The 14456-nt window shown below is 48.8% G+C and overlaps 2 protein-coding genes and 1 pseudogene across 2 annotated transcripts in view; 2 read left to right on the forward strand and 1 right to left on the reverse strand.

Moving 5' to 3' along the window:
- LOC111822980 (patr class I histocompatibility antigen, A-126 alpha chain-like) overlaps positions 1-7354 on the forward strand; it is a 14518-nt gene extending 7164 nt beyond the window's left edge. Inside the window, exons 7-8 of the mRNA XM_023748323.1 lie at positions 6460-6507; positions 6645-7354. Coding sequence (XP_023604091.1) covers positions 6460-6507; positions 6645-6649 — 53 coding nt within the window. The 3' untranslated portion in view covers positions 6650-7354. The remainder of the gene's footprint in view (positions 1-6459; positions 6508-6644) is intronic.
- Positions 3448-7700, forward strand: LOC102428684 (HLA class I histocompatibility antigen, B-57 alpha chain-like). The gene is made up of 8 exons (XM_023748327.1): positions 3448-3547; positions 3757-4026; positions 4240-4515; positions 5108-5383; positions 5503-5622; positions 6291-6323; positions 6460-6507; positions 6645-7700. Exons 1-6 carry the CDS (start codon positions 3484-3486, stop codon positions 6314-6316), a joined length of 1032 nt encoding a protein of 343 aa, XP_023604095.1. The 5' UTR covers positions 3448-3483; the 3' UTR covers positions 6317-6323; positions 6460-6507; positions 6645-7700.
- Positions 7701-10641: 2941 nt separating this feature from the next.
- Positions 10642-11351, reverse strand: LOC102429276 (annotated as a pseudogene).
- Between the last annotated feature and the right edge of the window lie 3105 nt (positions 11352-14456).

The following is a 14456-nucleotide window of genomic DNA, read 5'->3' on the forward strand; positions in this document are numbered from 1 at the left end:
AAGAAGCTTTGGCGAGTCCTGGGCTCCACAGTGTCAAGGTCAGGACAGGACAGGGATTGACCAAGAACAGTGCTCAGGAGCCAGGAGCCATCTCTGAGGTTTCCATCTCCTCACTGCCACCCCTCCTCCCTCCAATCCCTTGAGGACAACACCATGGAAACCTGAAAAGTAGACATATTTTCTTCTCTTCCCTGTTTCTGCTTTGTGATTTTTTTTCAAACTCAGTTTTCAAAATAAAGTCATCTCTTATTTGGGAACAACATCTCAATGTCTACACTATCTTCCACAGTGAGGAGATGCACATTGGAACTACTGGGACTAAAGCAAGGGTCTCCAGGGCCTTCTGTCCTCCAGAAGGACATCAGAGGGTCCAGAGGGGAGCAGCCTGGGTCCCGGTTGCAGTAGGGAAGCAGATGCCGGCAGCCAGGGGAAGGAAGGCCTACTCTCGCACTAATTTTCAGGCCTCTAGTTTCATAGGTTGTAATGCAATATCAGTAAACCATTCATCACAGATGTGCCTGTTTCCCAGGCATGAGTTCTCCCTGAGGTACATCAACTCCAACAGTCCTTTGAGCCCATTGGGATCCGAGCTGATTATCCAGCCATCTATTCACTGTCCCGCACCCTCCATGTCCCCTCCTCCCTCCTCCTCTCTTAAATTCCATGATTCACCCTTTCAACCCTCCCTTGGCTCTCCCTTGCTGTGTCACTCTTGCTTGTGAATTCTACCTCTGCCTACCATGCACCTGGCCCCATGCAGCTACAGGAGGCTGGAGAACAATACAGACACGCTGACACTGTCACATTAAGGTCATGACTCAGACCACAAAGGCGTCCACGCTGCTGCCCACAATCATCCTGTCTCCGCATGGCTCCCTCAGTCCCCCATCCTCTGCTCAAACAGCCGCCCTCCTCCCCGATCTGTTACTGCTAGTGCCCTGTTCCTGCTTCACTGAGAACACTGAACACATTAGAGGACAATTACAGCTTTCCAACACCATCTACTTCAAAACCTTTTCCACAGGCCAGCTGTCCACCCGACCTCATCCCTTCTTTAGTGGCTTATTGTTTGGAGCTACTAAAGTGTGGGGTAGTTTGGTGCTCAGCAGTGGATAAGTAATAAAGCTCTCTGCAGTTTCTTAGTCTACACTTTGGTTTCCTTGCACTTGGAAATGTTACCTGCACTCGCTGTTTCCAGTTCTCCTCTATTCTCTCCTATATTTTCTGTCTTTCCTCCCTTCTCCCTTCCATCTTTCCTTCTCTCCTTCCTTTGTGCTTGTCATCAGATCTCCCCATCGTATAAAATAATGCTCTGTGATCATGCCAAGGGAAGCATTACGTGGGTGTATATGTTAAAAGTATAAATACAAGGGCTGTGGAATAAAAGTAAAGGAACTAATTATAGTCTGAAAAGAAAATGTTTCCGTGATTCTGCAATGCCAGGAACCAAAGAACTGACTTTCAACTCTTAATGCTTCTACTTAATCTGTGTTTGGTTTATTTTCAGAGCAACTATATCAGCAACCTGAAGTCTTCCACATCCTGGTAAAAGTTTACATTGGCACAGGCACTTTTAAATCACCTGAGCATCATCGAGTTTGGTTAAAGTACAGGCCCCACAGGCCCCAGCATTCCTACCCCTGAACACCCCCTCTGGGGAATTTCTTGTCTTGTGCTCCAGGAGACATGTACACTAATGTTTTAGCAAAAACTGGAACAACCACATATACATCAATAGGAAAATAGCAATATTTTAGGATAATCATAACATGTAAGATTCAGCACTCAAAATGGAAGGACAGCCTCACAGGGGAGAGATGACCCTTAGGTAACGCTGAGTCTCAGAGGGTCATGCAGGACCAGTCCTCTGTGCAGGCAAATGTAAAACTGGCAAAACTAAGATTCTGGTTGGACATATGTATATACTTATTGAAAATCTTTAGAGTATCTCAAGGGTATAAGAAGCACAGGAATCAGTGAGAGGTTACATCTGAGGGACAGGACTGTGTCCGCTGATGGTTGCTGGCACCAATTCGACATGAACAGGAATGCCCCATTTGAGATGCCCAGTCCTTAAACTATTTGATCCAGCTACTGTGTGTTCTCAACTTTGTTTCCAGTTACTGTAGGGAACATTATGATTAACGGCATTACTAAGAAAATCTGACTAATATTGTTGTATCTCCTTCCTTTTTCTCAAACTTTTCCAAAAGTGCAATTTAGAGCATTGAAGAAACTAATCAATTAAAGCAAGCAATATTTTATTTGGTGAAATGACTGGGGAAGGTGAATAATCAGTTCCGAGTCACACACATACTGTGTGGGGAGGAGAATTGAGGAGCTTTGTAACTCTCACTCCAGGGCTATTTAGACACTTTGCATATGAAGCCTCTGAAATCACTCATTTCACAGGTGAGCTTCCTGATGCTCAGGCTTCCTAGGTTGTGTTCCCCACTGCAGTTGACTTATCTTTGAGAATCTCTATCCAATATTTTCAGGTAAGATTCCTACATGGTTAAAGAGAAAACCCTCCTTCCCCTTTCACAGGGTGAGCTCACTCTCTGGCATCAAGTTCCCAGGGAGAGTTTTTTTTCTAGAAGTGTCTGTTAGGTTTGATTGAGCAATTGAATTATTACCCCTCCCCCAGGAACTGACTTTTCAGGCCATTTCACTATGGACATACCCTTTTGCTGAGACCACATTCTGTTATCTCTCCCCTCCAGACCTGCACAGAGAATTCTCCGCCCAGAAAAGCCTGCCAAAAGTCCTTTAAAAACAGCTGGCTCCCCTTACTGAGTGCTGGAGCCATCTGGGGCTCAGCCAGCTGGTGTGCGGATGATCGAATAAATTCGTAATCCCTCACCATTCTTAGAAATACAGTTGTATCTCCTTTCTCTATCTCAAATTTTTACAAAAGTGAAATTTAGAGCATTGAAGAAACTAATCAATTAAAGCAAGCGATATTTTATTTGGTGGAATGACTGGGATAGTCCTGCGTTCCTCCGTCAGCGACCTAACAATGTGCAGGGCAGAGGTGAGGGTGGGAGGCAGAGTGCATTCCAGGGAGAGGGGTTCCAGGAGGAGAAGGGAAGGAAAGGGCTGGTCCCAGCCTGGGGAGTCTTCTGGTTCCTCACACAGCCCCTGGGCAGGACTGAGGGAGACCATGAGACAAAGAGCTCTCCGTGCAGGAGGGGCGGGGGGTTGTCAGGGCAACGTCCCAGGTCCCAGGTCTGGTCTCAGGGTCCCAGTCCCAGGGCGGTGTCTGAAGCGGGAAGCTCAGTGTAGGGGAGTCCCCATCTCCCTGCAGTTTCACTTCTCAAAACCTGTGAAGGGCCCTCCTTCCTGGATACTCGTGACGCGGGGCGAGTTCTCACTTCCATTGGTGGGCAGTTTCTAGAGAAGCCAATCAGCGTCCCCGCTGCTCCTGGTCCAATGCTTCCAGGGCCTCCTCGGGACTCAGACGGCAGATAGCGAAGACGCGTCATGGGGTCCCCAGCCCTCCTGCTGCTGCTCTGGGGGCCCCTGGCCCTGACCCAGACCTGGGCGGGTGAGTGCGGGGTCGGGAGGGAACAGCTTCTGCGGGGAGGAGCGAGGGGACCTGGCGGGGGCGCAGGACCCCGAATTGGCGCGTCTCCACCCGCCCCCCCCCCGCCGCCCAGACCCCCAAACCCGGACCCCATCCTGTCCTACAGACCTCGGCCCCGAACGGCGCCGGGAGGAGGGTCGCGGGTGTCAGCCCCTCCCTCCGTCCCGCAGGCCCCCACTCCCTGAGACATTTCCTCACCGCTGAGTCCCGGCCCGGACATCGCAAGCCCCGCTTCGTGGTCGTCAGCTACGTGGACGACACGCAGTTCGTGCGGTTCGACAGCGACTCCGCGAGCCCGAGGATGGAGCCGCGGGCGCCGTGGATGGAGCGGGAGGAGCCGGGCTACTGGGACCTGAACACGCGCAACGCCGAGGTCGCCGCACAGAGTTTCCGACTGAACCTGGACATCCTGCGCGGCTACTACAACCAGAGCCGGGACGGTGAGCCACGGGGCCCGGTCATGACCCCCATCCCCACGGCCGGACCGGGGTCGCCCTGAGTGTCTGGGTCCGAGCTTCACCCTGAGGCCGCGTGACCCTCCTGGTCCCCCACCCGGGAGGACCTGGTTGCACTTTCAGTGTCGGTTTCATCCTGAGGGTTGGATGGAGTCCGGGCTGGGTGGGCGGGACCTGACCTCGAGGGGCGCGGGTCAGGGTCTCACACCTTCCAGTTGATGTTTGGCTGCGAAATGGGACCCGACGGGCGCCTCGTCCGCGGTTATGACCAGTCCGCCTACGACGGCACCGACTACCTCGCCCTGAACGAGGACCTGCGTTCCTGGACTGCATCCAACACCGCGGCTCAGATCACCCGGCTCAAGTGGGAGGCGGAAGGTGTAGCAGAGGAAAGGAGACACTACCTGCAGGGGGAGTGCCTGGAGTGGCTCAGCAGATACCTGGCGATGGGGAAGGAGGCCCTGCAGCGCGCAGGTACCAGGGGCCTGGGGCCTCCCCCCTCTCCCCTAGGGCTGGGGCTCAACAAGGAGACAGGACACAGGGTCAGTGTCAGACCCCCCTCCTGTGGGCCAGGAGACTGAGTCCGCCTGGCTTTTCAGATCCAGGGACGCCCTCCCTTCTCTCAGGGACACCTAGGGGTGCAGTCTCTCAGGGACAATTAGAGTGGAGACCAAGCCTGAAGTAACTGATCAGCAGTTCCCATTGACCCTGCAGTGGCTCTGGGACCCATGGGGGACTTGCTCTCTCAGGCCCTGCTCCCTGCCCCTCCCCTAGTGTATCTGAGGTCTGACCCCGACTTTTCTGAGTCCTTTGGCCTCCACCCAGGACAGGACCAGAAATCCCTTTCTCCCCCCTGAGACCTGCCTCCTGCCCTGGGCTGTGTCACTCTGACTAGAACTTTCTAAGGAGGAGAGGTCATCCCCAGATGCTCTGTCCAGGCTGGTGGTGCTTGTGTGCTCCCTCGCCCACCCCAGGTGCCCTGTCCACGCTCAGGTGGTCACATGAGGGCTGCTGGAGGGTCCCCTGACAGTGCCAAGTCCCTGAATTTTCTCACCCTTCTCCTCAGACCCTCCAAAGACACACGTCACCCACCACCCCATCTCTGACCGTGAGGTCACCCTGAGGTGCTGGGCCCTGGGCTTCTACCCTGCGGAGATCAGCCTGAGCTGGCAGCGTGATGGGGATGAGCAGACCCAAGACATGGAGCTGGTGGAGACCAGGCCTGCGGGGGATGGGACCTTCCAGAAGTGGGCAGCCCTGGTGGTGCCCCGTGGAGAGGAGCAGAGATACACTTGCCATGTGCAGCACGAGGGGCTGCCTGAGCCCCTGACCCTGAGATGGGGTGAGGAGGGGCGTGGGCACAGAGCCTCTTCTCAGGGAAGCAGGGGCCTGTGGAGGACTTCAGTGGGGTGAGGGCTGAGGCCTGGGGGTTAGGGCCCTCACCTCCCCTTCCCTTCCCAGAGCCATCTCTTTGGGCCACCATCCCCCCCCAACCCCTGAGCCTTGTTGTGGGCGTGGTCATCCTTGGAACTGTGGTCACTGGAGCTGTGGCTGGAGCTGTGATGAGGAGGAAGCGCTCAGGTAGGGAAGGGGTGGGGCCTGAGTTTCTTGTCTCACTGGGGGTTGCCAGCCCAGGTAGAAGTGTGTTCTGCTTCATTAATGGCAAGTACTATCCCCACACATGTGGTTGCCCAGTGTGGGCTCCTATTTACTGACACTCTTTAGTAAGACATGTGTGGAAATGAGGGACAGATTCATCACCTTGATGATTCTAGTGATGGGGCCTGGTTCCCAGCACTCCCAGGTCAGGGTGGAAGGTCCCTGCTGAGGACAGACCTCCGAGAGGATGGTTGGTCCAGTCCCCACATGTGTAGTTTCCTCAGGTTTCCTGATCCTGCCCTGGGTTTATAGTCACAGATCTAGAAACTTCTCTGGGCTCCAGGACTAGGAATTCCTTTAGGTCATAGTGGTTCTCAACCTTCCTAATGCCACGACCCTTTAATACAGTTCCTCATGTTGTGGTGACCCCCAACCATAAAATTATTTTCGTTGCTACTTCATAACTGTAATTTTGCTACTGTTATAAATCGTAATGTAAATATCTGATATGCAGGATGTATTTAGGCGACCCCTGTGAAAGGGTCCTTCAACCCCCAAAGGGTCGTGACCTACAGGTTGGGAACCGCTGCTTTAGGAGCTCATGGCCCTGCCTCCTCCCTGTCTTCTCACAGGATGTTTTCTTCCCACAGGTGGACAAGGAGGGAGCTATACTTAGGCTGCCAGTGAGTATGGAGGGGTGATTTCTGAGACCGTATGACAGTGCATAGGGGAGCTCATGGGGGACCTCACCCCCATAGTTCCTTCTTTTTGTCCCCTCTCCTGGGTGCTCTGACCACTTCCTGTTTTGTTCTACCTCAGGCAGCTACAGTACCCAGAGCTCTGATCAATCTCTCTTGGCTTTTAAAGGTAAACCCCCGATGTAACGAGGGGACAGGTCTGGGTGATGGGGATTCTTTGGGGCATAGTGAGCCTGCATAGGTTGTTGAGAATGTCACCACTTACAGCCACAAAGCTGAATATTTCATGATCATTTTCTTCCACAGCGTGAGGCACGTGCCTTGTGGGGGAACCAGTGATGGGGGATTTGTTCGAGCTCCTACTTTGTGATTCAAGAACCTCTGATTTCCTTCTGCAAATGGCATTTGAATGTGTGTGTTCCTATCAGCATAACGTGAGGAGGTCAGAGGCTGGCCCACCCCTGCCCACCACTCACCCTTCTCATACTTTCCTGTCCATCAGAGCCCGGCTGGGCCCTCCCCATCCCTGTCTTTACTTTGTGGTGCTCAGTGGGGGACTGAGTCATGGGACATTTGTCCAAACTCCCACTTTGTGACTCAAGTGAAAGGTTAGCATGGTGATACGTGGGCAGGCTACATAGCCATCTTGAATGGAAATAAAGAAATATTGAATTTATTTAAGGAAAGAGGGTGGGGGATGGGAAACCCAAAGGGAAGGGCTGCACAGCACCGAGCCAAGTGGAGGTTGGGTGGATGGATGATGGCAACACCCAAGATGTGGAGTTTCATCCTTATATGCAGTCACTGGCAGGAAACTCTGGTCAGTGGGTCTCGGGGCTGAATAGGTGGCTTGGAATGGGGATAAAATGCAGGTGTGGGATCAGGTGCCTTTTGGAAAATTTCAGTTGCTTACATGGTCTAACTCCTGGTGTCTAGCAAGTTGTTCCTGCTCTTGCTCCCCTGTGGCGGGAAGCGTACAAATGGCCATTAAGGATTATATTGTCTGATAGCCCAAACATCAAGAACCTCTGACTTAAAAAAAAAATAAATTCAGATTGGTGATTCTCAAAAACATTTAATCACTGCCTGGCAATAATACTCTACAGAAGTAGTTTTCCAGGTTATAACTTTCTGTAGAATATGTTCATTACATTCCTTCATTTGCCTGTAAGTTAACATGGTTCCAAAAGTTAAAGGCCCGAGTTCCCAAATGAATGTGGAAGTGTTAAAATATGTGTGATTATGCACACATTTTATTTTCTGCACTACTGTTTTGTTTTAAATATTTCATTAAAAAAATTTTATTAACATTACTTGCATGTTCAATGCTTTTGTGATGTATCAATTAAAATTATTTTCAATATAAAAAATAGCCCTGACTGGTTTGGCTCAGTGGATAGAGCGTCGGCCTGCGGACTGAAGGGTCCCAGGTTCGATTCCGGTCAAGGGCATGTACCTTGGTTGCGGGCACATCCCCAGTGGGGGGTGTGTAGGAGGCAGCTGATCGATGTTTCTCTCTCATCGATGTTTCTAACTCTCTATCCCTCTCCCTTCCTCTCTGTGAAGAATCAATAAAATATATTTAAATAAATAAATAAATAAATAAATGAAGAAGCTCTGATTTCTTTCTGCAAAGGGCATTGAATGTGTGTGCCTTCCTATCAGCATAACATGAGGAGGTGGGAGGCTCGCCCCCCTCCCCCCACTTTTCCTGTCCAGCACAGCTGGGGCTGGGCCCTCCCCATCCCTGTCTGTACTTCGTGGTGCACTGAGTGGCAACTTCTTACTGCCTGATTGAAATAAGACTCTGGATGTGAATTTGTTTTCCCGTTTCTTGCCATGAAGGGCTGATGGGTTAAGTAGAGGAGAAGATTCTAAAATTTGAGAGGGAATAATTAGAATCACTGAGAACTTCCTAGAACCCATGTGTTTGCTGTTTTGAGTCTGTTGCAGGTGGGAACAGGAGAGGCTGTGAGCACTGAGTGTGGTCAGGAGCTGTGTACAGTTCCTGGTCAGTGCATCCTGGGCTTTGAGGTGGTCACTCCTCAGCTGGGTCATCTCTCTGCTCCTTTTTTGAAAAATATGTTTTTATTGATTTCAGAGAGGAAGGGAGAAGAGAGAAATAGAAACGTCAGTGATGAGAGAATCATTGATTAGCTGCCTTCTGTACTTATTGACTCCACAGTTGATTCCAGGTGGCATACTGCCACAAACCCAAAGTAAGGTACAGAATTACTTCAAAATAAAGAGAAGGCCCTGGCCAGTGTGGCTCAGTTGGCTAGGCCTGGGCCCCTGCACTAAGATGTCCCAGGTTCAATGAACCTGGTTAAAACACATGCCTGGTTTTCAGGCTTGATTCTCAATAGGGGCTGTGGAGGAGGTAACCTATCCATGTATCTCTTTCATCCATGTTCCTTTACCTCCCTTCCTCTCTCTAAGAGAAAAAAAAAAATCAGTAAAAACATCCCTTATAATAAAAGCATATGCAAATCGAACGAACAGTGGAACAATGGTCACTATGATGCACACTGACCACCAGGGGGCAAATGCTCAATGCAGGAGCTGTCCCTTGGAGGTCAGTGCACTCCCACAGAGGGAGCTCCGCTCAACCAGAAGCCATGCTCATGGCTGGCAAGCCCAGTGGTGGTGGCGGGAAGTAAGGAGTGAGGGGTCCCGGACTGCGAGAGCCCTGGACTGCGAGAGAGATGTCTGACAGCTGGCTTAAACTGGCGGGTGGATATCCCCCAAGGGGTCCCAGACTGAGAGGGTGCAGGCTGGGCTGAGGGACACCTCCCTCCCTCCCCAGTGCATGAATTTTGTGCACTGGGCCTCTAGTCCTATATAATAAAAGGGTAATATGCTAATTAGAGTGGAAGTCATTATGGACCTTCATCCTTCCGGACCTTCCAGCTCCTCTGAGCAGGTGGCTGCTGCAGGATCCAGGAAGCCTCTGAGGTTGTGAGGGAGGGGCAAGGTGGTGGGAGGGACCCCAGCCCAGGTGACCACCTGCGGCTGAGAGGGAGGGAGCTAGGCAGCCACCCATGGTTAGGGGTGATCAGGAAGGCTGGCAGAGTGGTTAGGGGCAATCAGGCAGACAGGCAGGCCAGTGGTTAGGACCAAAGGTCCCAGATTTCGAGAGGGATGTCCAACTGTGGGATTGGGCCTAATCTGACAGTCAGACATACCCCAAGGGGTCCCGGATTGCGAGAGGGCACAGGCCAGGCTGAGGGACACCCCTCCACCCCCATGCATGAATTTTGTGCACCGGGCCTCTAGTGAAAAAATAAAAATAAACAGTAAGGAAAATCTGCAGTTTAAAATGTTAAGTCCTCCTCCTCCCCTGTCTCTCCTCTCTGGGTGGGTGTGGGGCACTGTGACTGCTGCTTCCTGGAGCCATTTGCTGAGGAGCCATTGGGAGGAGGAGCATTGAGGACACCCAGGGGATGATTGAGGAGATTGGGGTGTGAAGGGGTTTCCCCCTGCATCACAAGCTGGGAAACCAGACTTTGAGACCAAGTTGGCAGCTTAGAAAAGCACACGTAATGGGGAATTGATATTCTTGAGACATACAGTACATTAAACTTGCAAAGGAAAGAACAGAGATTGAGTCAGGATTCAAAGTAACTCAGGAATCTTTTGAAGAAATCTCTACCTGAAAAGAACTGGCAGGAGGAGGAAGAATTCAGGTGCAGGGCATGTAAAGCCTTCCTTTCCACCCTGGAGGCCATGGACAAATTAGCTGGGAGCAACTTGAACCCAGGAGGAGATGGTTTGAGTGGGATTGCAAAGAGGTTGACCTGGCACAGCAGTACTGAGAGAGTAATTTTCAACGCATGTGCTGCCACAATTTTTATTGATTTACTTACTTTTTCCATTTTAAATATACTTTTATTTATTTCAGAGAGGGAGAAGAAGGAGATAGAAATTCAGGGCTCTTTCTAGAGAAGTCTCCCAATTGTCCAATTAGAATTATTTCTTCTAAGATATCCAACTGGAATACAGGATGGCTCTGTCCTACAGCCATCTGAAATACAACCTCTCTTAATATACATATTGAAAATATATGTCTTGACCAATTTGGAGAGAAAGTGAAATCTTGATTATAAAATTCCACAAATTATCATTTTTTCTCCCAAATTGGATTTGATAAGAGCGTAAGGCTTCAGTATCTCTCAGGTTGCTGTTTACACGAATGCTCCCTTTGGGACCAGGCTGGAGGGCTGGCATTCCATCGGAAGGGAGTGAGGCACCTGTTGACACAGCAAGGAGTTAATAAATAAGGAACAACACTTGCCACCTGAAGAATTCTTTAACATTCGAATATCTGCTTAATACAGACCAAGGCTGTGCCTTGATTTTCCATTTGTGAAAGTCACACTTTAAGCAAAAAATTTCTGTTCTGCAAACCATCATATATCGTCGGAGACTATAGAATTTATATCTTCTCAAAAGGAAGAGAAAACAAAAGAGTTCTTCATAGGAGTTTCTTCTTTATCTTAAAAGTCAATGATCACAAACCCTCTGGCTTCCCTTCAGTGCAGACCTGCATGGCTGACTATGTTACTGCCTTGACTTCCATTCCCTGAGGATGCTTGGGCAATGAGAACTCTTCTCCACACCCAGTTGACCATAATTTGACATTTACTTGCTCAAGACTAAGTACTTTCATTTCCTGAGGCAAGAAGAATTCCTCAGCACTGAACTTACAAAGCCAATCATCCAAAAAGTGAAACAGAAACCCGCTCCTTGTGTTTCTACTTGTATTGCTAGGAGGGGCTTCACCGTCTCAGTATCTGTCATGGACCCAAACGTGGCCATTGCACGTTGCTCGAAAGCTTCTCCGGAGCATCTCCCCACGAGTGTGCCTGGACACCCACTGTAGGATCCAGTACTCGTACTTCCATTGACTGGAAGATACTTGGCCTTGGTCGCCTTCTGCTTCTCGTTCAAACTGTCGTCCAGAGTATCTTCCTCTTCCTGCGCCATGACTGCAGCCTTGGACATTCTACTTCCACCCTTGGGCGCCACAATTTTTAAAATATGCAATACCGGACTTTACTCAGGGGCACTGACCTCTTTCCCCTTAGGTTGTCAAATGAAAAAAATGTCAACAACCGACACAAAATGGCCATCTGGTGTGAATGAATCCAAATTATACCTTTTTAAAGAATCAGATTGGAAAAGTACACTATATTTTTGGTGAGCTGCAGAATTGCATTCATTAGTGTGTGCGCCATGAGATGGAAAAGTGCAAATCGCTGATGCAGAGTGAGACCCCCCGAGGCACAGGCTGAGGGCTCAGCAGATGTGACACCCACTGAGCTGCCTCTCTCCCTGCTCATGAGCAGCTCCTGCATCTTGTTTGCCCCCACCCCTGCCCCAGTCAGCGCCCAGTGCCACGCTCCCCTGTCACAGCTCCCACCCAAATCATGCCCTGCATCTGGGACCAGCTCCCCTCATTTCCAGGAGAGTGGAGGCTGAAGGTGCAGACGGGTGTGACTGACTCAGAAGGATATGTAGAGGGGCCTGTGTGTTACAGGACAGGGGCTGACACAGAGCGGGTCTGCCTCAGGCTGGCCTGCAGTGTGTGTTGCACAATTTCAGTCATTATTTGGTGTGTGCCATGAGATAGAGAAGGTTGCCAATTGCTGATGCAGTGTTACCTGACTTGGTGTAGCAAAGATTTCATGAAATGAGTCCAGGAGCTTTTGCGAGGACATTTATTAAAGCTGGGGGCAGTGAAACAAAGGAAGGACTTGGGGGAGAAGAAGCAACAGGAGAGAGCCTAGGTGGCACTTGGCTTTGGCTCCCTAGAGTGGATGAAAAAAAGGCCACGTGTGTAGCTGGACAAGTGGAATGAGAAGTTAACTAGAAGAGGACGTTCTGCCAAGAAAAGGCGGGAGCCTGCAAGCAGGCCACATCAGAACAAAGTCTTGCAAGCAAGACTTATTGTTCAGAGGCAGAACTTTCCTTGAGGTGATAAATAGTCCATGAGGGCATGGAAAGTTTAAGGGAGGGTACACTGCTGCAGGTGGAAAGGGTCTTTGTATAACATAGGAAATTAGTAGTTTAATGTATAACTTAGCTCTGATGACCTCATAAGCATGCCTGTTAATCATTGCTACTTGCTGTACTCCATTGTTATTTGCTGTGCTCCCCAAATAAAAGCCATGAGAGCTTTGGGGGCTTTGCTACTTGCCTGACTAGCAATAGCCCTCTGCTTCTCTAAACTCAATCCTGCACGCCGAGCTCATCTCAGCGTCACCGTTCACAAAGAACACCAATATCTGGCTCCCGAACAGGGACCCGAAGGTGAATAATTGGGATCGGGCAGGACAGAAAGGGAGATGCCAGCGCAGAGTACGCGGAACTTTCGGTAATAGAAGCAGAGTCATGGGGAATAACCCGTCATTGCAGAGTCAATATATCGCTGCCTTGCGATCATTATTAAAGAGGTCAGGGGTAAAAGTGAAGGATGAGGCTTTTAAAAAATTGTTTAAAGTAATTCAGCAGCACTGTTATTGGTTTCACCCAGAAGGAAAACAGCAGTTAAATCTTAAGTTGTGGAAACAGTTGGAAAGTCATTAAGGCGGGCTCATCAACAGGGAAATGCTATAGAGGCTGATGTATGGGCTATTTTTAATTTAGTAACGTTAGCTTTACAGCCTTTTCAGTCTGATTCTGAAGATTATGAAGAAGTTTCTTTGAGGTCGCGAAGTGCTGCACCAGGAGCTAAGTGTTTAAGTCCTGAGCCTCTCCCTCCTGAGAAATTGCTACCCCCTGAGCCACTCCCAGTTGCAGTCACAGAACCGAGGGAGTCAAGAAAGGGACAGAAAACTAGCTGTCAAAATGAATTAGGAGGTTATGAAAGAATAACCTCAGCCAGCGATTCAGAGCTGGATGATTCATTTTCCGCTGAGACGGATGATGATTTTCACTCTCGCCCTAAGTTAAGGAAAAGAAGGGTGGCGAGAAGGGACACGGAGATGAAGGAGCTTTTGTGGAGTCTAAAAGAGTTATTACTTACAGTAGTAAGGAAAAGAAAGAGAATAAAAGCCCTCAGGAGTTGGCTGCACCGCTGCGGAAAAATGAAAGTAAGACGGCACTAGCCATTAATCCGGCGTTAGCGGCTGAGCCTCCACCCCCCTTCTGAGGACACAAAGAGCTGCTAATGCTCAATACCCTCATGGGTACAACATGTAGAGTTAAGAGTGATAAAAGTATTAAAAGAATCAGTTGCTAATTACGGGGCTAATGCCCCATATACAGTAGGAATAATACAAGCTTTTTATACAGATTATAAATTTATACAGGTTATAAATTAATTTATTTATATATTATTAATTATAATATTATTATATAAAATATAACTATATGTTATTAATTTTTATATATTAATTAATTTATACAGGTTATAAATTAATTCCATATGATTGGGGTCCTATAGCTAAGGCAGTATTAGCCCCAGGGCAATATCTGCAATTTAAATCCTGGTGGTGGGAAGAAGCCAGGAGATTGGCGATGATTAACGCCCAACAAAACCCACCTGGATCTAATTTTGACCAGTTAACAGGAACTGGGACACATATTAGCTTACAGCAACAGGTGCTGTTAGAGGATGCTGTTATGGCACAGATTAAAGCTTGTTGCTTAAAGGCTTGGTCAAAAATAGAGGAGGCTGGCACCCGGGCCCAATCATTTTCTAAAATTATACAAATAATACTAATATAATAATAATAATATTATTAAAATCTTATATAAATAACTAATAATAATAATAATCTTCTTGCTAATGCATTAAAAACTGCAATTCCCCATCCTATTAAATGCTATGGATGTGGGAAAGTGGGACATATAAAAAAGGGATTGTCTAAAGGTAAAGGTCCCACAAGGAAAAGCTAAACATGCTCCTGGAGTTATTAATGCAGATTATAAAGGAGAAATATTAGTTATGATGTTTGCTTCTAGTATTATAAATATAAAGGCTGGAGAAAAAATGGCACAGTTATTATTACTTCCCTATAAACAAATAGGGCATACAGCACCAGTTAAACGAACTAGGGGATTTGGTAGCACAGGAAAAAAGGTTTTTTAGCATACAGTCTTAGGAGGCCAACG

Source organism: Myotis lucifugus, unplaced genomic scaffold (genome assembly GCF_000147115.1).
Source record: "Myotis lucifugus unplaced genomic scaffold, Myoluc2.0 scaffold_1273, whole genome shotgun sequence".
Lineage (NCBI taxonomy): Eukaryota > Metazoa > Chordata > Mammalia > Chiroptera > Vespertilionidae > Myotis > Myotis lucifugus.